The 27,535-nt window shown below is 41.8% G+C and overlaps 1 protein-coding gene across 1 annotated transcript in view; it reads left to right on the top strand.

Moving 5' to 3' along the window:
* Window positions 1-27,535, top strand: part of Myo1e (myosin IE) — a 197,068-nt gene that overhangs the window by 71,749 nt on the left and 97,784 nt on the right. Inside the window, exons 2-4 of the mRNA XM_076850871.2 lie at window positions 9,393-9,536; window positions 15,818-15,907; window positions 19,397-19,491. Of these exons, the coding sequence (XP_076706986.1) occupies window positions 9,393-9,536; window positions 15,818-15,907; window positions 19,397-19,491 (329 nt within the window). The remainder of the gene's footprint in view (window positions 1-9,392; window positions 9,537-15,817; window positions 15,908-19,396; window positions 19,492-27,535) is intronic.

Raw genomic sequence — 27,535 nt, 5'->3', positions numbered from 1 at the left:
GGAAAGAGGACAGAACAGTGCAGGAAGCACTTCCAGGCAGAAAGAGGACAGAACACTGGCAGGAAGCACTTCTAGGCAGAAAGAATAAATAGCAGGTGTCCAGGGGAGCATGCCCTCCTCAGCCGCAAGGCAAGGGCTTGCCTTGGAGAACTGACCTGTGTGTGGTGGGAGGATTTTCTGAGGCAAGAAGACCAGAGCAGGGGCCTTAGGACCACTGATGGCAAGTGGGGGAAATTCAGAACATGAATACAGGAGAGTTTTTACCTGTGAAAATGGAAGTCTAGGCTTTCATTTCCCAACTAAAGGGAAGCATGGTCTTGCCATGGGAGACTTTCCACAGCAAGGAGAAACACATCTAGGAAGTAGAACAGACATCATTTAAATTCGCCATGGCTATTTGAAATCTGTGGAAATGGGCCCCAAAGGGAGCTACAGCATGTCCTCCCGTGTGGATCATAGCACTGGGGAGGACCATAGATGGGTATATACAACCCCACGTTGTGTATTTTAAAATGTTCATCACCATAGTTACTTTTACATATTAAAGAAATAAAAAGAGCACACCCAGCAAGTGATCTTATGGATATTATTGTATAGATTTAAGCCAAATTAACAAAGTATTTCATAGAAAAATCTGAAGCATAGGATTGGTGGAACTTGGCTATAGGAAAGTTGTTGAAGCAGTTGAAAGTAATCAACGAGTAGGAAATGCTGGAGTGTGGTGTGTGGCAGAAATGTTAGTAAGCCCACATGGACACACCGTGTGGGGGCAGGCACCTTCCTGCTTCAAGCCACATTAGCGTTGATGGAACAGGTTGAAAGAGATGCAGACATGCAAGTGCTTTTACAAATTGAAGAGGAAATTACCTAAAGACTTTGCTTTGCAAACTTGTGGTCTGGTGGTAGGTTGCTCATCCCCGGCAACTGGTCATCAGGGCAACCCTTGTCTTCATCCTGTAGTTGGGTTGTGGATGGAGGGGCAATGCCCACAAACATTTTTACACAAAGTTTCTTCAACGGAGTGACCGTCAACCCTGCTGATAAAAAACACTTTGCAGTTCCTGCAGTGGGATTATTCTGGAAGCATTGTATAAAAAACTAATAACAATCTTCATATTTTTTTCTGTGATGGTATTAATCAGTAATTTACTATTTGGAAAGTGCTTAAAACAGTTCCTGGCCACCAGTAAGTGTTATGTGCTGAATTCATCATGTCTAAGATGCCACTGGTTCTAAGAGGCACATGATTATTTTATCTACTGCTTCAAAAATAAACACTCCCAGTGGAGCTGGGACACACCCATACTTGTTATCTTTTACAATCTCCCCCCCCACACACACACACCTGCTCCAACCAGTGTTGCCAGCCTGGAATACATAGTCCATTCTTAGCTTCCTGATCATGTCATCAGATTAAAACACTCCTACCAGCCAGGTGTGGTGACACACATCTATCATCCCAGTTACCTGGGAGGCCGGGACAGGAGGATCTCAACTTAAAGATCAGCCTGGGCAATTCTCTAGGCAACTCAGCAAGACCCTACCTCAAAATAAAAAGGGCCAGGGGGATGCAGTTTAGTGGTAGGGTGCTTGCCTAACACATGGGAGGCCCTGGGTTTGATCCCCAGTGCTGGGGGCGCAGGGAGAGGTGGCTTCACCCCTTAAAGGGATTGGGGTTTGGTTTGATTGTCAATCTTATTTGGTCTTCACAGTAGCTCCCTGGCAGCCTAGTGTTATGAGCCTCCTGCTGAGGAGGGGACCAGCTCTGAGAGGTTGAGTGATTTGTGTGACACCCTGTGGTTCTGTGGCTCAGGGTCTTGGCTGGGAGGGCTAGTCCTTGAGAGTGGCCTTGACTTTCTGAGATGGAGTTGACCGTGCTTACAGCCATGCAGCCTGAATCAGTCCTGGTTTATGCCTGTTAATAACAGCACTGTTATTAACAACACCCTCTTCCGCTTTCAAAAGTGACCCAGGTTGGATGATAAATTACGTCTGCTGTGACCGTGGACCGCTTGTCCAGTGGGGTCAACTCTTCCAGAAGGTTGACTTCAGCTAACTTGATTTTCAGCCCCTGGACTTGGTGTCAGCACTTGGCTTAGAGGATAAGCCTTGGAAGGGAGCTATCATAGAGCAGAAAGAGCAAGGGAAAGCAAGTCAGAAATCCCAGGGTCGAATCTCAGGGACTAAGTGCTATCGGGGATGTGAAAATGGGACACAAATGCTGAACTTTTGGTAGGGACTGCATTGTCTTGAATGAATGTAATAAGCACATTCTCCAGTTCCTTGAGGTTCCCTCCCCAGCCCCGTATGCCAGTCCCCAGGAGACCTTCTCAGTGCATCTTCTCCAAGCAGAGGAACTTGGTGTAGGACAGCCCTGGACCTCAGTTTCCTCATTTACAAAATAGTGATGGGGGGGGTGGGAGAGGGGGATTACAACACTTGTGTCTTGCTGGTGTCATGAGAATTAAATGAAGTGAAGCATTGGCCTATTCTTGTAAGTTCAGTAAATTTTAGTTTCAACTACCCAAAAGTTGAGGGGATGGAAGTGGTTTGTAGGCTGCTGACAGTGGCCACACCTTCCCTTCAAGAAAGTCCCCTTCCATGTGTTAAGTCCAGCTCAGCACACACACACTTGGTTCAAAAATGCATCTTTGCCTCATCAAAATATTGGAGGTGTTTAAATTCCATAAAGTTGAAATAATGTATTGCGAGCTTAAGGCTGGTTCGCATTGCCTTAGACATAGAAGACACACACGTACTTAGGGTTGATCATTTTCTCCCTCATCACTTCTAATGGAAGTGCTTCATTCCAGTCAAATAGGAGAAAGGCAAAAGGTAGAATTCCAGAATGTTAATTTTAAAGTCCAAGTCTAATGGACAGGTCTGTTCCTTTCCTGTTGTGACTCACTGAGGCAGAAAAGTCGCATTAGAAAGCAAGCTCAGTTCGAGGGGAGGGGAGGGGGGATAGGGAGGGCAACAGAATACAACAGACACTAGTATTGCTGTGTATATACGTGGCTGTATAACCAATGTGATCCTGCAATCTGTACACGTGGAAAAATGAGAATTCATAGCCCATTTGAATCAAATGTATGATATGTCAAGATTATTGTATTGTCTCGAGCAACTAATAAAAAATAAAAATTTAAAAAAAAAAAAAAAAAGAAAGAAAGAAAGCAAGCTCAGTTCAACTGCAGGCCAGAGCTTTGCTGTCGTCCATTGTTCACAGTGAGAATATGGTTCATCTGCTACCAGGGAGATGCACTTACAGCATTGGAACATTCCAGGCCCAGGTTTTCTGGAAATTGGATCTGCTGTTCTGTTCTGCTCATGGACCAACTAAACTGCCCACACATGATACTGTCCTTGTCGTCCAGACGACATCTTCTGATTGTCTTTTGAAGCTAGAAGCTACACAGAATTCAGTCTTAAAACCACGGTCTGCGCATTTGGCTTAGAGAACTCTGTCAATGCCAAACTAGCAAATGCTCGATTTGATTGACATTGTTCTAAGTGTTTCTATTTATTTTTAAATTTTGCTATAAGTTGAACATCCATAATTTGAAAACCCAAACTCTAAAACCCAAAACTTTTTTAGTGTCGTCATGACACCACACCTGGGAAATTCCCCAGCTAACATGTGACAGATTGCGATCAAAATGCAGTCACACAAAAAGTATTGCATCACTTTGCCTTTAGGGTATGTATATAAGTTATATGTGAAATATAAGTAAATTCCATGTTTAGACGAGTCCTATCCTCAAGGTGTCTTATTATGTATATGCGAATATTTCAAAAACTAAAACTAAAAATAATTCCAAATCCAAAAAACTTGGTTCTAAGCATTTTGGATAAGGGATACTCAACCTGTAACACTTTCATGTGATTAAAAAGTGTGAACAGTACAGGAAAATACAAAATGGAAAATAAGTCACCCTTCTCCTAAAACCCCAGGCCTTTTCCCTAAAGGTGCCTTGTGTAACTTTGATCAAAATGATTGTACACACATGCCTTTAAAAAAAAATGCATACAAATGCAGTCATTCAAGGGCTGGAGATATGGCTCAAGCGGTAGCGCTCTCGCCTGGCATGTGTGTGGCCCGGGTTTGATCCTCAGCACCACATACAAACAAAGATGTTGTATCTGCCGAGAACTAAAAAATAAATATTAAAAATAAATTCTCTCTCTTTCTCTCTCTCTCTCCTCTCTCTAAAAAACAAAACAAAACAAAAAAAACAAATGCAGTCATTCAATATTTATTCCACGTATTGTTTTTTTCCTCAAACAGTGTATCTTGATCTCCTCATGTTGGTATGCAAGTCCTATTTAGGACTATATAGTACTCCTTCACAGAGTGTCATTGCAGCCAGTTACAAACATTGTGACAGTGAGCAAATCTGTACATGTGTCTGGCCATCCATTTGCAGGCATTTCTTGGGGTAAACTAAAAATATAATTGTCAGAACAAAGATATGTGAATTTTATTTAATTAATTATCTGCTTATATACTAATCTGTGTCTAAATTTTTGGCATCTATTTCCACATTGCTTTCTAAAAATACTTTTCAGAAGCATTTGGAAGGGTGGTCACCCCAAGACTAGGCCCTGCCACACAGGCCTGTTGTGTTTGTGTGGCCTGTGTAACGGCCTCCCTTTTCTGGGCATGCGAAGGGATCTGAAGACTGCAGCTACCCAGCGTCTGAGTAACTCGTCTCTTGTACGAATTAAAAAGTGAGAGTGTTTGCAGAGGTGCCTGGTGCCGGGCGGGGCCTGCCAGTGCCCTCCTGCAGTGGAGGTGGACTTCCCGGGCAGCATAATGCCTGCCTTGTGCTCTGACTCACCTTCGCTCTCATCCGCCTTGGTAAACACGCCAGTTAGTGAGGCTCCACCTTTTAAAGCCAGTCACAATCAGGCAGCCCAGGTTTCTGCCCCACAGTCCTCAGGGGGAACTGGTGTCTCAGCGCCACCTCCTACAGGTGAGCGACACATCAGGCCATTATGAGGGTATGGGTGTACACCACTCTCTAGAACTTGCCTGTGAATCAGATGCATTTTAATCAACTGAGTCATCATTAAGAAACTAAATGTAGGTCCAAGAAAGTCCAAACTCAATCCCTATCTACTGGGACATTTCGCCCTTGGAATGTGTGACCATTGCCAGAGCTACCGGTAACTTTCGTTATTGGTGTTACCTTTTTCATCTCTTGGCAGGCGCCACCTGCTACCTTTCCAGCTGGTACCTCTTCCTCCAGGGCCACTGGAAAATGAAACAACCTTGCTGAGCACCCTATTTATTTAAAAGATTTCCATTTTTAGTGGGGTAAACAAAGAGCAGAAGCCCACAGAAGAGAGAAGCAGCTCTTACTGAGGTGATGTGACAGATGACACTAAGGAAGTGTCATCTACCCCTACTGGCCCTCTGAGGGTGCTCAGCAGCCACACCTGCCCCACCTCTCAGTCGGGAGTAGGAGCAAGAGATAAAGGGGGAAATGCAATCAAGGTGATTTGTCCCAGCCCTAATATATGTCCCCCCACCCCCACTCCGCGCTTCTAAGTAGTCATCTGTGTCCCTGAACAACTTTCAGCCTCTCTTCCCAGGGTGTGGGGCTGTGAATGGTAGACATTTCCCACCCTGTGGCCAGCCTCTCCCCATGGCAGCTGTGGTCAAGCAAGCCTCTGGATAAGTCACACATTGTCAACTCACTTGTCCCTGCAGAAAAACAGAAAACAGGTTTTTCCTTTTTTTACACCCTGGGGGAATCTTGAAGCTCCCCTGAGCTGGGATGAGAGCCTGAACTTCCACCTTTGGTTTCTAGCAGTTTCCCTGATAACCTTGTGGCTCAACAGTCCATGTGGGTCACCCATCCCCCAAGGGCTCTGCATTGCTCCCACCCTCCCTAGCTCTGGCACAGCAAGTTCTAATTGAAAACCTTTGGCTCTTTACAGTTTTCTCAACAGAAAAATTGAGATAATAATACACGGTATCAGGGACGGTTGTGAAGGTTGAGCAAGTTCATGTATTGTAACTATAATTGGGGGAGAGGGGAGGGGAGTCAGTGAGGGAGGGCCCGCTCCCAATACACACACACACATTTGTGAGCCATTGAATACAGAATATATATCAAATTGAAAACAACTCCAGTGTTTTAGTCTTTGATGCTAAGAGGAGGTGGTCATTAACAAAGATTATATGTCTTTTTAATGAGGAATTCCATTTTAGAGATAGCCTGTCATTCTGTTGCCATTTTAAAACAGAACAGGCAGAAACATCTAGTAAGTCACTGGGGAGACAGTGAAAGAGCCATTTGGATGAGTCCATAATCACTGGGTCTTTGATCCACATCTTGCCTTTGCTACGTACTAGTTGGGAGATCTCAGCTTCCTCCTATGAGATTGGGAGTGTTAACCCCTCTCTGATAAGGTGGTTGGCATAATAAGTGGACTGGCTTCCACCAGACAGCTTCCTGCTTTTCATATGCAGGCACTCTTTGGCTTACAAATGAGGTTATGTCCCAATGAGCCCATTGCAATTCTTTAAAAATTGTAAATTGAAGGTGCATTTAATTTCTCCTAACCCCCCCACCACCACAGCTTAGCGACACAGTGCACTGTCATAGAGCATGGATCAGTGACGCTCAAGATCATGTGGCTGCTGAGGAGCTATAGCTGCCCAGCATTGTGACAGCATGTGGTATTGCGTGTGGCTATCCCAGGAAAAGATCAAAATTCCAGTTACAATTTCTACTGACTGCATATTGTTTTCACACCATCGTAAAGTTAGAAAAAAAAAAAAAATCATCCATCCAACCATCAAGTCAGGACAGTCTGTAGTAACTGCTCGGACCACACTGTTGGTTTCTACTCTACTGTAGATAGAAGGCTCGAGAACCAGGGGAGGGAATCTTCATTGACCAGTGATATTTGGGGCCATGAAAATCAATGAACTCCAAAGGGAGCTAGGGAATACCTGCTTTTAGGAGAAGGAAACTGCCTCCGAGTGGGAGTGGGGGACAGGTAGGACTCTTATCACGAGGCAGTGAGGTGGGGAGAAAGACAGTGGAACTGGACACCCAGGCGGACACCGGTCACCATGAGAAGGTGGCCACTGTGAATCAGTACACACACACTGACACAGAGCTCCTTTGTCTCTTGTCCTTTGTAGAAGTTAAATAACCACTTATCAATAGCCTTCTGTTTAGCTTAACTGTGCTTATGTATTTCAAAGAAGAAAAAACATTTGTGGCCCTTTTTGAGTCGGTGGACATTTCTTGGGGTTAAAACACCCCCGACACACCTACAGGTTGGTTACTCCAGGACCTTCGTTTTCTATGTAGAGTAACTTCTGTGGGTTCTGGGAAAGCTGGAAAAGGAAGTGAAGGAGGTGGGGCCTGGGGAGGAGCCGCCACACTCTAGTTGGAAGTAGACCCTGGGCATTGGATGGAAGGCGGTGAGTCACGCTGCGGCCTGTGCTTTTCCTCTCTTCTGCTTTGCCACAGAGGAAGAAGGAGCGGTGAGGGCTGAGGTAATTTTGTAGAACTGATGCTGCGTGTGGTTCTGAGAAAGCCAAATATATCATATAGATCATTTCCCTCTGCTAGACAGCATGGGTGGGCAAAGCTTCCAGAACCTCTTTCCACAGCTTGAGCCCATGGCACTGAATTGATTTTCCTACGGCGGACCCTTCTTGGCTGATTTTTTTTTGAAGATTGCTTTCCTCAGAGCCTCTTAGAATGTGCACTTAGCAAGGAATCTGCCTCCCTTAGAGAAACAATTGAACACATTTTAAAAATGAAATTTAGTGTGGCTTCCAAATCGTTTCTTTTCACCTCCTGCTTCTCTCAAGGAGCCTCCTATTCTCTTTTCTCGTCCAACTTTTGACGCCTGAGCAGCAGCCTTTCTATACACACTTATTCAGAATTTTTCTCTGCTTTGTCCAACCCCCCCCACCCCGCCCCTCGCAAGTAGTGAACCCTTGGGAGGGGGTGGGGCTGGGCCTCACCCAGTTCAGTGGTCCCCACACTCACCCAACACATGGCATTTTCAAGAGGATGTATGAAGTGTTTGAAGGCAAGGGACCATATTCCAATATCTTGTCACATGCCTGCCATTCATTATTACATATGTATTGGCTTTTTTTTTTTTTTTTTTTTGGCTGCTATTGAGTGTAGATTATAATGAATGTCCTTATTTTGGTCTCCCCTTGCAAATTCAAATTCAAAATATTTTATATCGGGCTGGGGATGTGGCTCAAGCGGTAGTGCGCTTGCCTGGCATGCGTGCGGCCCGGGTTCGATCCTCAGCACCACATACAAACAAAGATGTTGTGTCCGCCGAGAACTAAAAAATAAGAATTAAAGTTCTCTCTCTCTCTCTCTCTTTAAAAAAAAAGAATTTAAGTTCTTTAATAAATATAAATGTGTTCTGACTTTCTATTTCCTTAAAAAAAATATTTTATATCTATTGTAAATGGCTCCTTCTTCAGGAAGTCACGTCTTCTGCCTCTGCCAGGACAAAGGCGTCTTTCCCCACCCTGGAGGTATATTTTGTGTGTGTTCATGTATTGACTGTCGATGATGCATGGATTGCTTTGCCTATCATCATCTACCGTGTCCTTCAATGGACTGTGAGCTCCTGAGTGCCACCACTTAGAGTGAGCCTGTGCTCCAGCCTGAGGACTTGGGAAATAGGCAAACACATGGAGGATCGCACCACAGAAATGCCAAGTGAAAGGAAGCCCTGCAGTCCCCAGTGTTCAGAGGCCACCACTAGTCAGCGTGGCTCTGGTCTGCCCATTCTGATTAGTACAGAAATGGTCACTTATCACAATGTACTGAATGCGGAAGGCCAGCATTACATGGACAGTGATAAGTTGATGAAGGGAAAAATAGTTCAGATGACTTGAGAAATTATGACAACGTGACCTCGTGATTGCATGGTACATGTTCTCTCCACCTCTGGGTTCTATCATAGAGTTTGAAAAACAAGTCTGGAAAGTTTTTATTTCCTTGCCCATTTTCACCCACAAGTTCAATAAACACAGTTAGATTTTAGGAGGTATCAGAGATTGTCCTTCTTGTTTTGAGCTGTTCCCACACTGTTTCCTTTACACACGATACGTGACCCTCACAGCAACTCTGTGAAGTGCGTCTTATTTCTCTCAGAGTAGCTTCAGCCACACAGTGTGCTTGAGTAACTTTTCCCCTATTTATCTGTAGGTGACAAACCTGGAATTTGAATCCAAGTCTATGAATGCAAAATCTTTGCTGCAATTTATCTGAGGAATATTTGAAAAATTAGGTTTTGTTGTTGTTATTTTTTTAAACTCCAGAAGGATGTGAGCTGTCCTAACAGTTATGGGATTTTTTTGTTGTTGTTGTTTTTGTTGTTCCCAGGGGAGCAAAGGCGCCTACCGGTACCACTGGCAGAGTCACAATGTCAAGCACAGTGGGGTGGACGACATGGTGCTGCTTTCCAAGATCACAGAGAGCGCCATCGTGGAGAACCTGAAGAAGAGATACATGGACGACTACATCTTCGTATCCTTACTGGTTGCTGTGTTATGATACTTTGCACAGTCAAAACGTGGCTTTATACCTAGAGCCATCTGAAGGTCTGAATTTATGCACTCACAGCATTTTCACCGTTTGGGAATGAGGAGCTGTGTCACTTGGTTCATGCTATGAAAGGGCAAAGATGATGAATGTTAAATCATCTTCCTGCATTTCACAAGGTCAAGTTTCGGCTGGTATTTCACTTTATGGTATTGTTCCTTTGATGTGCTGTGGCCCACACATGGTATCTAAGATCTCTAGATCTTAGAAACTTAGAGAAAGTCCTGGTTTGCAGAGAGTCATATCAGTAATGTAGCGAGTTTCATTCCAGACTTAAAAGGTTTGTAAAAGATTGACAATTTGGCTTTTGTTTTGTTTTGTTTTTGCATGAGGCAGTCTTTTTGCATCTTTGTTTACTAAAGGAAACATGAGAATGCAGATCAACTATTGAAAATGCCTGACATTCTTGAGTTGTTCTTTATGTTTCAATTTTAGCTTGCCGGATGCCATTTCTTTATAGGGCTTTTAAAAATGCAGAATGGAAATTTGATTCAAATGTGTGTTGACTTCATTATAAACAGAGAACTGTGATATTTGCTTCAATTCCTATAAGATTCGAGAGTTCTGATCAGTGCAGCTATGGGAAGAAATGTGCATGTGGTATCATGGGAGTTAGCCATTGATGTGCAAAGATCTGTGTGGAACCTGCATGATGGTACTGAAAGGTTTAACTCATGCTGGTGGTGACTTCTGAAGGTATGGTGTCAAGGATGACCTAAGGCTGGGGATAGTGGCGCATGCCTGTAATCCCAGAGGCTCAGTAGGCTGAGGTAGGAGGATTTCGAGTTCAAAACCAGCCTCAACAACTTAACAAGGCTCTAAGCCTACCTGACCCACGAAGTCTAAAATAATTACTTTCAGGAATGGGGTATAACTCACTGGCATAGGGCTTGCCTAGTATGTATGAGACCCTAGGTTTGATCCCCAGCATGCAAAAATAAAAATCAAATAATTATAGGCTGGCCCTTTGTAGAATAAATTTATTGAATCTTGAACTAGATACCTGTCTAGAGTTTCCGGTAATTTAATTGAATGGAAGCAATTGTGTTTACTTCAGAACTTTTATTTAGCCAAAAAAAAGCAAATACGCTAAGCTGGGGGTTTAACTCAGTGGTAGGACACTTGCTTAGCATGCCCAAGGCCCTGGGTTTGATCCTCAGAATTGAAAAAAGAAAGAAAAAATTGAAATATACTTCTTTGTATTTATCATCATCCAAAAAATTTTAATCACTTTTATGTCAAGACCTGGGATTCTTAGAAACTGACAGATGAACTTAGGAAGAACTGGGTGGCAGAATCTGGTTCTGAGCTGCCTGAATTCAGGCTTTACTCTGTGTGGATTTGGTGACCTTAATAGGTTTTGTGATCTGTGGGCCTTGGTTTCCTCATCTGTATAATGAGAGTGATGATTAAATCTCCCCCAGGTGAGACTGCTATTGGTGAAATGAAATCATGCAGTCAGCATCGAGGGAGAACAAGCTGTTAATGAACACACATGAAGACAGATGTTTAAGTTCTGATGTTTCTGAATTATTTTAAGATTGGTTATTGTAAATTCATGTGCATTTTACTATAGAAATTGGTTTAAATGGACAGTTAATAAGCCCATAAAAACCTTGGGATGTAGGCTAAAGTTACTGTTAACACTGAAACATGTTTATTGCTTGGGGTTTTTTTGGCACTGGGGATTAAAGCTAGAGGCACTTTAACAGAACCACATCCCCAGCTTATTTATTCATTTTATTTTGAAACAGGGTCTTGCTAAATTGCTGAGGCTGGCTTTGAACTTGTGATCCTCCTACCTCAGCCTTGCAAGTTACTGGGGTTATAGGCCTACACCACCACTCCCTCCAAGGAAACATTGTTTTTGATAAGCTGGATAAAAACAGACAAAAATAATGTCGGTAGTTGTCAGGAGTCAGTCCATCCTCCTCCCAGACAGCCTCACTCCTCCCCATAAAGACTGTTTACTCCTAAAGCACCAGAAGCTCCTTCAGGATAGGAACTGTGTCTTGTGTATGAAGAACAAAACATAAAAAGCAATTAAAGCAACTCATGTTCATCTATTATGACTTATAAAACACAGCCAAGCAAAGAGGAGAACACTAAAACACTCTTAGTGTGCACCATTCACTTTGATCACATGTAGACATGTTCACCTGTGCTTTCTTGCTGTTGTTAATTTTAACAAAATGGCGTCATTCTGCATTGTGTATTTCTTGCTTTCCTGCACAATTTTTGTCATGATGCATTGTATTTATGTTCATTGAAAACTTGTTGACTCTCTTAGACTTGCTTTTTGAATTCAAACAACCAAAATTTAAATGACTCACATAGAGGGGGCTGATTAATGCCTTTGAATTAATGCCTTTGAATCAATAACTGACTAATGTTGTGTTCTACCAAGGAAATGAGTTACTTGACCACTAATGACTTTATGTTTTAGAAACCTCTACCCACTCAATATATGGGAAGCCCAGTATAAGTGTGCTTTCTATCACTTTGAGCTTTGGGAGGCTTGATGGTTCTGAAGGATGTTTATGAAATAATACTGGGTGCCTCACTGCAAACTATTCCTCTGATAAGTGATAAAAATCTCCGTTACTACTTCATGTTAAGGGGGAGATACAATAGCATAGCATTATTGTATAAATAAGAGTTGACTTTTTTCTTTCCTGTGTTTAATTGTTAAGGCAAAAAGAGCCATTGTTATAAAATTGCTCATTTTACCTCTTCTTGCATTTAATACCAGCACTGCTGTGTATTGAAGGTCAGCGGTTTGGCACAATCTATTGTTCATGCATTCAGACTGAATGCACATTTCTTTGTTCTACTTTAGGAAAAGAAAATCTGCCTAAGAAATGCTGACATTTGACAGCAATAAAACCATGTATTTTTGAGCTGTTTATCCTAAGATAAGGAAGGTTGAATTTACCATCCATTTGTCATGAGGAATGCCACAATTACATTCTAAAACATTGTAGGAAACTTAAAAAAAAAAAAAAAAAAAAAAAGGAGAATACGTCAATGTCCTTTTGTGCTTCACATCATTTGTAGCCACTTGGGTGATGAAAGCAGTTCCGGTTTTCATCAAAGTACTTCATGCGTAATTGGGTCCAACTTTCTACCAAACTTTTTTTTTTTTTTTTGCTCAAAGATCATACTCAAATGTGTCTGGCATTTTAATTCCTTGAATTAGGAGTTCATACTTTTCTGCCAGACTGATGGGAGGTCTAGGTAGCGAAAGTAGTTGTTCAGAGCGAGGCATGGCCCACAGCAGCCCCTTGCTGGGCAGCAGGCTGAAGCGAGACCTTGTGCTCAGGGCTGGAGCCAATCTCACGGGTGTGATGTTGGGCAGGTCTCCTCACCTTCTGCCCTACGTCAGTGGTAAATCCAAGGAAGTTGACTCCTCACTGTGGGCAGTTTTGGGGAAGTCACACACCATTAAAATGTTCTTAGCTTAGCTCTTAGTGAGACCATTAAGAGCAAACAAGCAGAAGTTGTACTACCAGTACATTCCATAAAGGAAAGAATATTTTAATGCTAAAAATGTATGAAGGAAATGATCTAAAAATAAAGAATAAACCTTTATGTGGAATGAATTGAGCCTTATGAAAAATTCAGTGCATTATTTCTGTTTTTGTCGTTCTTGCCGCAGGTCGAAGAAAACTCATAGATCTATGGACCAGCATTTGAGAACCAATCAATTAAAGATCTGCTGGGCCCAGTCTGTCTCTCATACTCTACTAAATAAGATGGCATTTACTTTTTTTCTGGTTTATCATATCTTTATATCTCCATGCATTTTGAAAATTAACCTTGGACCACACCTTCATTGCCCAAGGTTATGTGGGTGGAGCCTGTCCCACAGCTTTTCTAAAGGCATGCTGAATTATGTAGTAGGGAGTCAGGGTGACTGTGGAAGGAGTGACCTGGAGCTCCCAGCCCAGCCGAGACTTGCATTCTCAGGGAAATCAAGAGGTCTCTGTAGACCCAGTGTGTTGGAAAGTTGAAAAGTGTTCAGATAAACAATGAAGCCAAATGTTTATCTGGAAAGGATAAAATATGTTTGTTTCTATTAAGTTTAAAATTCTCTTGTCTTAATTCTCCTGATTTAGGGAAGTGTGTGGCTGCTTAGCATGGAATTAGGCCACATTGCCCATATAGAATTGCCCTGGAGAACCCTCCTGGGAAACTTAAAGGAGCAACTAAAATTTGCCCCCTTCCTAACCTGGGTCATTAATTCAGGATTGGCCTACAACAGTCCCAAAGAGGTTTTCTTCTCTGAATGTTTCCTTAACTAGGCTATTAGCAGAATTTGTATCATCTAGTTAGTGAAAAATTAAGAATTCTTAAGGCATCCCTTTGTATAGCAGATTATTAACAATCCAGAAAAAATGTTGGTTACCTTTGGAGCTCAGATGCAGCTCAGTTCTATTTATTGGGTAACCAAGGCTGAAGAGGGAATGCTTGGGCTCATGTCCTCAGGGCAGCCTTCATTCTTTGTATGCAGAGATCAGTTTGTCTAGGACAGGTAGCATGAACAGCATTCCCTTTTGGACCCAGGGAAGGGTCAGGTTTGCCCACCTTTGCTTTGACCTGGCCATGGATGTGCCCATAGAATACCCCTCCCCCTCCTCACCCGCAATGAGGTTGGTTCTAGCAGTGCTGTACTTGTTCATCGTTGGATTGACCATAGAGTCATCACATTTGTTTAGCATGAAAATCCAAATGGGAGGCAACTCTCCATTCCGTTTTGATTAGGTCTCCACCATGTGGAAAAGATACTAAAAATAACTTAAGGAGGGTGCATTTTAGAGCACAGAAAGGATCCCAGAATCTAAGAAGAGACACAATCCTTCCTCCTTCCTGCTTCAGCTCCTTGCACTGTTGCTAATTTAGGGTTGATAGGTAAAATATGGGGTGTCCCTCTGGTTAAATTTCAATTAAAAAAAAAAAGAAAGAAAACCAAATTACTTTTTAATATAAGTATATACCAAATAATACTTGAGGCATGCTTAAAAATTACTTTTCTGACATTCAAATTTAATTAACTTTCATATATTTTTATTTGCTAAATCTTACAATGCCACTAATGCTAAAAAGGAAAAGTTTTGTAGCTGGGAATGTAGGTCAGTGGTTAGAGCACTTGCCTAGCACATACTAAGGCCTGGGTTCAATCCCCAGCATGGCAAAAAAACAAACAGACAGACAAAAAACCTAAAGCCATAATCCCAGCAACTCTGGAGGCTGAATCAGGAGGATAGCAAGTTCAAGGTCAGCTGCAGCAACTTATCGAGGCCCTAAGCAACTTGGCAAGACCCCGTCTCAAAATGAAAAATAAAAAGGGCTGGAGATGTAGCTCAGTGGTTAAGCACCCTGGGCTCAATCCCTGAGCACTCAATAAATAAATAAATCCAAATTAAAAAACAAATTTGAGAGAGAGATGTTCATAATTCTTTTCTCCTTCATGAGGACAAGGGTTTTTAATCAATTCTGTCTGTATTGTTCACTGCTGAATTCCCAACGTCTACAACAGTGCCTGGCATATGGCAAACACCCAATTCAAATCAGTTGATCGTTGAATGAATAAAAGGAATTTTTTATGTTCTAATAACATTTTGGGTGCATCTTCTCCAGGCTTTCCTGGATTGCCTGAGCAGAAATAATACTCTCTTCCCCTAAACTCGATATATGGTTTATAATTTTGTTCTCTAAATATTATCTTATTGATGGCACTGAGTTCCCCTGAGCTTCTGAAAAGCATGACTGTTCAGCTCGTCTAATTCCCCTATTTGTAAGGGGGATATGTCTTTAGTCTACCTATAAAGTTCCAATTGAAAAACGTGTTGTTCGAGGAGAGAAATAATAACTGCCTATTTCACTCCTTGGCCATTTCTGTTCTGTCCACACCCGCCCTCACCCCAAGCGTTTCATGTGCCCAATCTGGAAAGAATATGCTTTAACTTATTTAAAATAATGATTTCTTTTTGTAGCACCTTGGTAATTAAATTCATTATTATTCTTGAGGGGGAACAAAGCTTTTGGATAATTGCTTTTGTCCTTGTTTATAACCATTTAGAAAACATGTACATGAGCTTTCTATTTGAACAGTCGTTATGAGTTCTTGATAACATCTGGTTGCTTAATTTGAAAAATGTGTAGCTGTGAAGATTGATGATGGACCTTAACCGGGTTAAATCCAGACATATATAGGATCGGTATTAATCTCAGTCAACCCTTTCAAGCAGATGCCATATTTTGGGGAAAAGGAAATTGAAATGTACCAAGGAGCGGTAAGTTATGTGCCATATAAATTACTGTAGTGTTCAGGGCTTTTATGATGCATAAATAGTTTTTTCTTGAAGTTAACAATGCATTTGCATTTTCTTATGAATTATTTATTGGGGAAGCTCAAGTAAGTGATATTATTTGATTCTTTAATGATGTACTGCTGTTTAGAGTACAATTTGAAGAAACACAGGCCAAACCCTTGAGCCTTATTTGTCTACAAAATTAGATAAATGAATGTAGAATCCACTTTGTAAGGGAGATTTTCCTGCTTCTGCATATGCCACAGAATTCTAAGAAATAAAAAACAATAATAAGTTAAGAAAAATAAGGCAATGGGAACATCCTTTCAGAATTAAACCCTTTGCTGTGGCTATGACTTGAAAATGAAAAATGAATCTTTTAATACTTCATTTATTAATGTGGAACCATCTCCTATCAACTTTAGCTCCATAGTCATTTCAGTTGTTAATAAAAATAGAAGCTGTGATCCTTGTTAATATATTTTATTTTGCGGTTCAGCACTTACTTCCCTTGGTCTCCCCATCTCTGCCTCTTCCTTTCTTCTGCCGCTCCTCTCCTCTGTAGCAGAAGCACAAGAGCATTCACTAATTCTGATCCCTGGAAGACAAACAAAAGAGAGCCCACACAGATTCATCAGTTGAAGTGGAAGGCAACTTAGCCAGAGCAGGAGCCCACCCCAGTGTTGCCAGATGAATGGTGCTGGTAGCTGGAGCCGAAGGAGGCTGCCACGCGAGAGGCCTTTGATAAAGCTGCCTTTATGGAGGCCCAGCACAAGGGAAACACTGTCTGCAGAGGCCAGGCCCTGCCCTGGCCCCCAGTCGGAGGACCCTGAGGCAGAGCTGATTCTGCATCCTTGATGACAGCCAGGGCGCCATGCATGGAAATACTATGCTTGCGTTTCCTTCCAGTTCTCTGAAAAGGGCTGTTGCCTGTGAGTCCCTTTTAGATCATTCATCTGTCAAAGAATTGTCTTTATAGGAATGTAGAATTTTTTTGTCACCAGGGATTGAACTCAGGGAGTCTTAACTACTAAGCCACATCCCCAGCTCTTTTTATTTCGAGACAGGGTCTTGCTAAGTTACTTATGGCCTCACTAAGTTGCTGAGGCTGGCTTTGAACTTGTGATCCTCCTTCCTCAGCCTCCCAAGTCCTGCTGGGATTACAGGGGTGTGCCACCACACCTGGCTGAAATGTAATATTTTTGTCAGAGGGATGGAGAGGCATCAGGGATTGAACTCAGGACACTTGACCACTGAGACACATCCCCAGCCCTATTTTGTATGTTATTTAGAGACAGGGTCTCATTGGGTTGCTTAGTGCCTCATTTTTGCCAAGGCTGGCTTTGAACTTGGGATCCTCCTGCCTCAGCCTCCCAAGCCACTGGGATTATAGGATATGCCACTGTGTATAATTTTTTAAATTGCTAATTGTAACAGTGTTGTAAAGTACCATGTAACAGTGTTGCTGAGTACCATGCGCTGTGTGTGCTTTCAACAACAATAAAACATCCCTGGATGCTGGCTATATCCTACTATATCTACCTCCATTTCACAGGTGAGGAAACTGAGGCTCAAAAGTGACATTAGAATTTACCAAGCTAGGATTTGAAGTCGGGTCTCCTTGACTTTAGGGTCTCAGGAGATGGGAGAGTCAGGCAGAGTAAATGCCTGCTCTGTAATTCTCACAGGTAGCTAGCTCAGAGGCTCAGTAAGATCCTAGATGGGAAACCAATTTAGAAGTACAGAGGAGACACTAGCTTTCATTAAGCAGTTTAGAAGCGTCACTGGGCAGTGACTTGCCCACACATTTCCCTCTGTTACCCCCCAGTGTTCTCTCCACTCCATTTCTTTCCATTTTCCCTCCTCTTTTCTTTCTTAAAATCCTCTACTTCCCTGTTTTCAAAGTGGCATTAAAACAATATTGAACTAGCAAGATTTGGGTTAGGAGAAGCTGGTCTAAGACTCTATTATGAGGTTCCAGTCAGGCATCCTCTTCTGATAATGAAGTCAGGTTTAACATACTATTCTGGTCCCTGAGTAAAGTTTTCCAGTCACCCAGTCCCAGGATAGCCTCCAGCTCTGACTGGGCAGTTCCTCTGGGGAGCCCTGAGCATGGGATATACCAATGTTTGCCCTGTGTGCAGGCGCCAGCTCCCATCCTCTCCCCACTGAATTTGGTCTTCTAGAGCTTGGCTATGGGCAGCAATTTCTCAGCCAGGCCCCTTTTCCTGTAGTAAGTGATAAGGCTCAAAGATGGAATAGGTTATGCTTTACCTTTACCAAAGTGAGTTTCCTGTTCATCTTCTCTGTTACTCTCTGTTATTAGTGCTCTGTGTGGTTTACAGCATGAGCATTCTTAACCCCACTTCAGAGCTGGGAACCAGTGAAGCATTCTAAATGTCTGCTCATCCTGGATCTGGTATTCTTTTAACTTTGGGATTCAGTAATCTTAAATTTAAGAATACTTTATCCAGCTATCCACCACTGTGAAGTGCTTTTCTCTTTAGTAATTTTCTTGTACCAGGGATTGAACCCAGTAATGTTTAACCACTGAGCCACATCCCCAGCCCTTTATTTATTTTTAAATTTAATTTTATTTATTTTGAGACAGTGTCTCACTAAGTTGCTCAGGGCCTTGCTAAGTGGCTGAGGCTGGTTTTGAACTTGATATCTTTCTCCCTCAGCTTCGAGAATCACTGGGATTATAGGCAAGTGCCACCACACCTGGCTCTTTTTGGTAATTTTTGAGGGCGTGGTAAAGGTGGGCACCAAGAAATTGAATAGAGCAGGGCTGAAGTCAGACTGAGAAGTGAATGTATTAGGTACAGAAAAATGTTTTAGTTTGTATTTGTGCATAGCTAAGCAGTCTCATGAGACTAAATCATAAACCCAGGAATTTTTGGTGTAGCAGAATATTTTTCCCCTACTGGCCAAACAAACTGGCCAAACTAGTTTATCCCTTTAAAGAACCACACCTCCTTGCTTTTTCTTATGGAAAATCCACAGTCTCACTTAATTTCCTCTGAGATCCCAGAATCTATAAAAAAAAGAAAAAAGTACATAGGAATTTAGAATTCTATTCAAAATCAAACCCAGGTTTTTGGTTGGGCTCTTCTGACCTGTTGCCCAGGTGCCTTCAGAAACATTTAGCAGTAAATCCTCTTTACAGAGGCGTGCTTGAGTGGAAGGGTGTGGTGTTGAAGGACCCAAGACGTTGGGTCATGTCTGAAGGCTGAGTCACACACATGCCCAGGAAGTGTCCTTCCAGATTCCATCTAAATTTTCTTAGGGTGTAACTCTTTGTAAACTAGGGATATTTTATAAATTCTTGTACCATGCAAACTTTACCATGTAATTATAGGCATTGGAACTATATAGTGGTGGGTTCCCTTCCAAGGCCAATAAAAGCATTCAGTGTGTTGCTCTTTCTAACATGTATTTTTGGTTTTGTTTCTGTTTTTGCCTTTCTAGGCACAGTATGAAAACCCACCACATATTTATGCCCTTGCAGATAGTATGTACAGAAACATGATCATCGACAGAGAGAACCAGTGCGTCATCATCAGGTATGAGAAAGACCGTATTAGTAGGCGAGAGGACGCTGTGCCACTGTCCTTATAGAGTTCTGCCGGAAGCGGTGGTTTTGCAACAGCCTCTGACGTCACAGGCTGGTTAATGTGTCTGCATGACAAGCAGCCTGGCTGCTTTGTCCTGGTTTATTTCATAATTCGACATCATTGAGTGCCAGATCATAAAAGCTTTCAGTTTCCACAGGGTTGCTGTTTCTGCCCTGTTGCTTAAGACATTTAGGCTTTAGGGCACATAGTACCAGCCAGACCTTTCTGATCATGGGGGCAAAGATGCTGTCATGACCCTGGATGGAAAACATAAGCATCTCCCCTTCATCTGACTGTACTGTGACTTGGCTCTGAAATGATAACCTTAGTATTACAAGCATAGTAACTGTGTTTCACTATGTTGTCTCTGGGTTCCACTTTCTAGGACCTTAATAATTTACAGTTCAAATATGAACTTTTTTTATATTATTCTGTCATTTGGTTTGAATTTTTTGAGGACATTACTAATAAATGCCAGCAGTGGGTATCTGTAGCTATATTTCATAATCCTTTTAACCTGACCCAGGTTCTGAGTGTTGGTTGGGTTTAGGTGCTTTTAAATTTATTTACTGATATGAACATTTTCAAACATAGATATAGAAAATATAAATATCCATACTCCCATCACTTAGAATTGGACAGTTAACATTTTGTCCAAAAAAGCAAACAATAAAAAGGACCCCAAATATAATCATTTTGTTCTTCACTACCTGTTTTAGTTTCTTTACCTGGTCATTTTTTTTAAACTTTATCATGGATCTTCACAAACATACAAAATTAGAAAGAGCAGTATAAAATGTCCCTCTGTATCTGCCATCTACTTTGCATAGTTATCCATATGTGGCCAAACCTGTTTCATTTAGTTCTCTCCTCCTGTCCCACTTGATTATTTAAAGTAAATTCTAGACAGTAAATTCCTTCATTTGTCAATAATTGGAATACACCTCTAAAAGAGAGGTACATACCTTACAAAGAATAATTCTTGGGGCAGGGGTATAGCTCAGAGTACTTGCTTATTTAGTGCATGCAGGACCCTAGGTTTGATCCAACAAATGATAATTATTTTGTCATCTAATATTATTAGTATTCCAATTCTGTGACTGTCTTATAAATTCTTCTTCTTCTCCTCCTCCTCCTCCTCCTTCTTCTTATTTTTTTAATAGCTGGCTTGTTTTCATTTAGGATCCAAACAAGGCCCACCCATAGTACCTGGTTGCTACATCTCTGAAATCTCTTAATTGTTAACTATTCTCCTCTGTTGTCTTTGTTTTTTTGGCACTTACTTGTTAAAGAAAGGGACTGTTTGCCCAGCACTGCCTTCTGCAGTCTGGCACTGACTGTATCCTGTGATGACACTTAAGTATTCCACCATTCCCCGGATTTCCTGTAAAATGGAAGTTAGATCTAAAAGCTTGATCAGATTCAGATTCAGTTTTTTGGCCAAAACACTTCATTGGATGCTCAGGACTTAATTCCTGTTGATCTCTCTTCATGTGATGTTCAGATTCTCAATGGATACATCCATTGCTAATTCTCATTTCACCACTATTCCTTATTAGTGGTTAAAAAAATAGTTATTTTTCAATTCTATTATTCTTCTGCATGTGTTCATTGGGGTTATTTTGTCACCTTCAAATGCAGTCTTTATGGGGAAACTAGATAAAATGCTCGATTCGTTTTCTTCACTTACCACTTTTCAAAGTAATGAGTTGTTGCCCTAGCAACCTCCCAAGGTAATGTGTTTTTATTTTCAGTATCATTTCAAACTAGTGAATTTTAAATGTTTCACCTACTTAATTATATTGCAGTTACTCTTTTGGAGGCTCAAATGATTCTATTCTTGACCGGTGAGAGCCCTTTCATTGGCTCTTATGTCCTTTTGCCATGTCCCTAGTGATCTCTGATGATTTCAGGGTCTGAAATGTTCCCAGCTCGTCCTGCCCAAGAGAAGAATCAACCGCTTCTCCAAGAGTTCATGATTCATTTTAGTGGGACATGGTATTTAGAAACCACTAATCTGGGCACTGAGAATTCTCAATACCCTGTGTTGTTGGTACTTCTAGTTTCCAGAAGACAAGCTAGGGTATAGACATTTATAAAGAGAAAAATGAAATATGAGTTCATAGTGCTCTTACCAGTTCATTTTGAAGATGGTAGAGTTTGAACATTTCTTCAATTTCTATGTTTGTAACTCATTTCTCTTGGGTCAAAAATCTTGATCCTGATGATATTAACACAATTACTTTATAGTGATGATATTAACACAATTACTTTATATACATATAGTAGGATAAAGCAAATAAGTAATTTTGCTAATGCTTTAAAATAACAATCCTAATACTATTATAGCAATACTGAATTCATTTTTAAGTTTCTTTGTTCTTTTTGTCCAAGTTCCCCATATTTAAAGTTAAAATATTGGGTTTTTAAACTCACGTAGAACATTCCTTCTCTTTGTCATTTGCACATCAGCCTAACCTTGATTCCATTTTTCACTTTAGTGGTTTAACCTTTTTAAGTTGAATTTTGTTTTGTAATTGTGTAAAAGCCATATACATGACTCCAAAATCGAAGCTACAAAACACGAGCCCTGAAGCAGTTCAAGGTAAATACGGGTCTCAAGTATTTCAAGGTAAATACAGACTTCATAACATTTTGCCCCTAAATATTTCCACTTGCATCTCTGAAAAAGAAAAATATTCAGTATCATCTAAAACACAGCAGTCTATATTCACATTGCTGCAAACATGTTCTTCCCTGCTGGCTTATGCAAACCAAGGAAGGTTGGGTGCATTTGGTTATGAATGCTAAAGTTTATTTTTATCCTGCCACAGTTCCCCTACTGCTACTATTTTTTTTTTTTTTATGACATTTTTTTTTTCATGGCAGAGTTTTTCACTGCTGTTGCTGGGGTTGAATGCAAGTTCTTGTGCATGCTATATAGGCCCCCTACCATAGCAGAAAGCCCAGGGGCCCCTTTGACATTGATTTTTTTGGAGAGACCAGCCAGTTTTCCTACAGACACCTCCCGGAGGTGTCTAATTGTTTTCACATGGTCTCATTGTATTTACTCCTGTAACTGATTCTTCTATAAATTAGAAGTTGGATCCAAATGCTTGATTAGATGCAGGTTATTCCTGTTGGGGAGGCATACTGGAGTACCGGGAGACTTGGGTTGCTAAGTAGAAAGTGCTTTGGGGGGACACTGAGTTGAGGTCTCTGGCCACTAGAGAGGTGGGAGGTGTTTTCCTAACTGAACTTATTGAGAGTCTGGATGAGTTTGTTATAGACCCTTGTGGCCCTTTCTCCTTCCTCAGTCTTTTCCTCTGCTGTGGGTGTGCTGGGATGGGAAGGGAGGGATGTGCTGCAGTCTGGAAGCTGCCTCAGTCTCACCTGGCCCACGATTTTTCCGTGCTCAGATCCGCCGCTGCCTCTCACTGTGGGATACACAGGCACTGAAGTGGGCAAATGTCCTGCTTCGAGGATCCTTTTTTTCCAGCTGTTCAGGTGGCAGGGACTTCAAGGAACTGCTCCCAAGGGTTTCTGTTAAGGTGGCTGCAGTAAATTTAGGAGATGGTAGAAGAGGGAGCTTCAGAAACTCCTTAGAGTTAAGCAAAACTCAGGTGAAGGGCTAGGTCCTCCTCACCCTCCCTTCTGATCAGCTGGCTACAAATTCCCACTGCACCCTCAGGTTTAGTAATTCATAGAGCCACTCACAGAACTCAGGACAACCCTATATTTAGGATTGCAGTTTTATTATTGCAACAGAATGCAAATCAGAACTGGACAAAAGAAATGACACATAGGGTGAGGTCTGAGAGGGTCCAAATGTGAGGTTTCCTGTCATGCCTTCTCATGGAGTCACGGATGTGTTTCTCTTTCAACTACCATATGTGACAGTACCCATTGCCAACCAGGGGAGCTCATGCAAGTCTCTGGTGTCCAGAGTTTTTATTTAAGCTTGGTCACATTTTTCCTGCATGGTTGATCTTTCTATAGGTCCAGGCAGTACCTTTAATCTCCAACTTCCTCTGGAGGTATATTCCAAAATATTACATTGTTGAGTTGGTCCAGGCCCCCAGGCCATCAAAGACACATCTACAGGGGCCTGGAAGTCACTTCTCAGGTACAGAGGCCAAAAGCCCAACCCCTCTTGAGTTACAAGAGTTACAAGAGTATACAAGAGGGGCTGTAGTTGTGTAGAGCATTTGCCTAGCATGTGTGAGGCACTGGGTTCGACTTTCAGCACTGCTTATAAGTAAAAGAATAAAATAAAGGTCCATCAACAACTAATATATATACAGAAACTGTGGTTCCTTTGCTTTGAGAAAGTAGATTTTCAATTTCTGGCATGTGGCTGGTGGTCATTCTCACCAGTTTTCTGACCCCAGGGAGCACACCCAACACTGCTCTGGGCCTCATTTTCTTTGTTAATAAACTGATTGAACAGATGAATTCTGAGGTTTCCTGGCTTTGGAATTCTTTCTTCCAAATAATGCTAACAGGGAGGGAAGACAGAGAAATGTCCTATAGAGAGACCCCGGTTTGTAGCCATAGTGCCGAATGAGCTGGGTGCTTGGTCTGCCAGAGGCAGGGTCTAATGTTGCCTGCCTAAATAAATGTGTGATCAGAAAACAAACTGAACCCTTTTTTCTTTTCTTTTTTTGACACAGGGAATTGAACCAGGGGCACTTAACCACTGAGCATCTCCAGCCTTTATAATTTTTATTTTTTTATTTTGAGACAGGGTCTCATTAAGTTGCATAGGGCCTTGCTAAGTTGCTGAGGCTGACCTCAAACTTGTGATCCTCCTGCCTCAGCCTCCTGAGCCTCTGGGATTACAGGCTGCACCACGGTGCCGACAAAACTGAACCCATTCTCATGAGAGCTGGAAGAGGAGTCTTCTCCTGTGTTAGGGGACTCTGCCATGGCTAGACAGAGTCAGAATTTGAGCAGCATTATTTAGAATATTAAAAAAAAAAAAAAAGTGAATAGTGATGTAATTTCCACGGCATTCTTATAGACCTTCACTTCCTTAACTTCCCTGGCGTGATTGTGTAAGTGAGTGTGGATGGGATACCACAGCCCATATAGTTAGTATTGCCAGTTTCCTCACAACCCTACTCTGGTTTTAAAGCAGTGAGCACAGTGACAGGATGGACAGGCAGCTGACTGTTTCTGGATTAGAAATCAGTGTAACAAATTGAATTTTAAAAAAGAAAGTAATCAAGGAAGAAGATGGCACTAGTTTCCACTGAAGCTTTGGTCTTGAGTCATGAATGCCGGCCAGCTCGATTTGTGAAAATGGCCGGAGTAGGGCAGCCCAAGGTAGTCTGACCAAGCCAGTCATCCAGACTCACAAACCAGTGTGAATCTGACCGCAGTTTGTCATGATGTAGGGAGAATCCTGCCTGTGGATGCTGGTTATTCGTTCTGGAACGGAGTCCATGAGAAGAGACAAATCACCATTAGAAGGCTGAACGGAGGGTTGAATTGAGAGTGAAGAGACAATTGGCCTGATGGCACTTAACTCCACCTGGAAATGTTGGGTGCTGGGCTACTCCTCAGAGTAGCCATTTTACTTGGAGAAAACCTTGCATTTCTGCTTTTATTTTCCTGCCTGACTCCATGTAGATGAAGCCCCTACTGTTGTCCTGTACTGTCCTACCAACCGCTGCCAGCCATTAGGTTCAACTCTCTTCAGGAGAAAGTACCTAGGGTTGGCCACAGATGTTCCGAGATCTTCCTTCATGATATGCTGGCAGACAGGTCAGAGAGATGGCATCTCTAGGTGCTGGTTTCATCCACTACACCTTGTGTTCACTAATTTGACTTTCCAGAGATAACTTAAATTTCTTTAACCAATTTCTAAATTCCTTATTAGCTCAGTGGCTATACAGATATCTAGGCACCACCTCTAGAGGTTGTTTGAACTGATTTGTGGGGGGCCTAGGGCATCTGTATCTTTTCTCAAGCTCCCAAGTTACTTTAGTTGATTCTGGGCTCAGTTCTCTTGAAATCCTGATTCCAGGTCTCCTCTGTTTAGCACCTTTAAGCCAAGCAATGTGTGTACTCCCCGAGTGTCTGCCCTCTGCTGGTGCTCTCCGTAGAGGTTATTTTTCATAATCCTCACTATAATAGCATTACTCTTTCTCAAAGTTAACCCAGAAAATCAGTCTTAAGAGAATTCCAAGATTGCCAAACCAGTAAATGGCACAGCCTATTTGAGCTGAGCCCTGTGTGACTTCAAACTTTATACATTTTCTCTATGTCCTACTGGTAAGTGCTGCTTCTATGTCTCAAATGTCCCATGTTTTAATGGAGATGTTAATAACTGCCATATACCCTGAGACAGAAGTTAGGACATTAAATGAGGGTAGTTATTCCGTGCTTTTCTGAACTCAGCCCTTTGTATGTGGTTGGCCTTGATGTTCTTTCTGCATAACCAGGAGACTGGCAGTTGCGTGTGTCAGGAATTGGAGGATAATCAACATTTAGACTGACTTAAATAAACAAACATACCTTATTGATGTGTTGATCGTGGTATCTTATGGGAAGTGAAGATGCATTTACATCCCAGATAGCCATACCTGGACCACTCTGTCTTTCCTGAGTATGTGTGGGAGCCAGAGTTCTGTCTCCCATTTCTTTTCATGTTTCCCTATGGTCAGTTTCTCGACTGTGGCCACATAGCATTTGTATGGTCGTGCAGGATTGGTTGACTTGGGAATATAAGGTTGATTTGTGGCAGGTCCCCCTGAAGGACAAGCTGGTGACCTGCACATAAGCTTGTGGGTCTTGGTGATGTCTTGAAGGTCTCTGAACAGGGATGTGATACCAAAGGTCAGTCTATTGGGCGAGAGTAGACAAGATCCTGAGGGAATACAGAAATCTCGTGCTGAGGTATGGACTGATCTGAGTTGGAAAAGGAAGGTGTATGACATTCAGTAAGCCTGTGAAGGAATACATGGATGAGCAAGTGAATGTGGACTCCGGGCCGTGCCAACATGGAAACAGCAGCTATATAAATACATTAGCATCATTAAAAAACATGAGCACCTTAAGACTTGGTAGATATCTGTGCACCCAGTGGACAAACAACCCATATCTGCTTAGCTCATTAATCTTCTGTTCTCTAAAATCCAGAATTTGGATTTGTGTAAGAGAACCACATGTATGATGTTTGGGGATATTAAAGACAACTATGTAAATCTATTTAGTGAAATAGTCACGGAGTGGTAAAAGGAAAGAAGAAGTAGTAAGTGTTTTTCATATTCTTTATCATCTCTTTATTACCGGACAGGATCTTGGCAGTTTGTCCAGAGTCCTTTCTGAAACTCTTGCCAGCTGACCTCTCTGGAGGCACGCTGGGCCTCAGAGAACATTTATGTGGCAGCTTTATTGCAACCATCAAAAGTGAATTCCTATCACTTTGGTCCTGATTCAGCTCCTGCCACCTTAGAATGTTTACAAACTGTGATGTCAATTTGAAAGCATCATATTTAGCAGTCATTAATTTGTTTGAAATATCCTGAAGCCCCCCCACCCCAGCCCGTGAATAGGGCATTTTGTTTTAAATATATCCAACAATAGTTCACAAAGTCTTTGTATATTGTATCTTGCATAGATGCTGAATGCTTTTAAAAGCATAAAGACATGAGAGATATTTTGAAGGTTCATCAATAGGATTTGCTGACTGGTTGAATATGAGAATTTTGATAGAGAAAAAGGAGATTGTTGTCATTATTAGATCTAAGATTTCTGACCTACCTGCTTCAAAAGATATTTTGGAACTGGAATCCTAATATTTGCAGTAGTAAAGATGAAAGGCAAAACTTCTGGTGTCTGGCTTGTGTCTCCGCCCTGACCTCCCCTTTCACCATCAGGTGTCACATAGATTCTCAAGCTGTCTTCCTGACTTTGATGTACTTCAGGGACTTTTTATTATTAGCATTGGGACTCTGCTCAAGGCGCTCTTGAGTTTCTGTTGGTC

This window comes from Callospermophilus lateralis, chromosome 3, assembly GCF_048772815.1.
Source record: "Callospermophilus lateralis isolate mCalLat2 chromosome 3, mCalLat2.hap1, whole genome shotgun sequence".
In the NCBI taxonomy this organism is placed as follows: domain Eukaryota; kingdom Metazoa; phylum Chordata; class Mammalia; order Rodentia; family Sciuridae; genus Callospermophilus; species Callospermophilus lateralis.
This window is presented reverse-complemented; position numbering and strand designations above follow the sequence as displayed.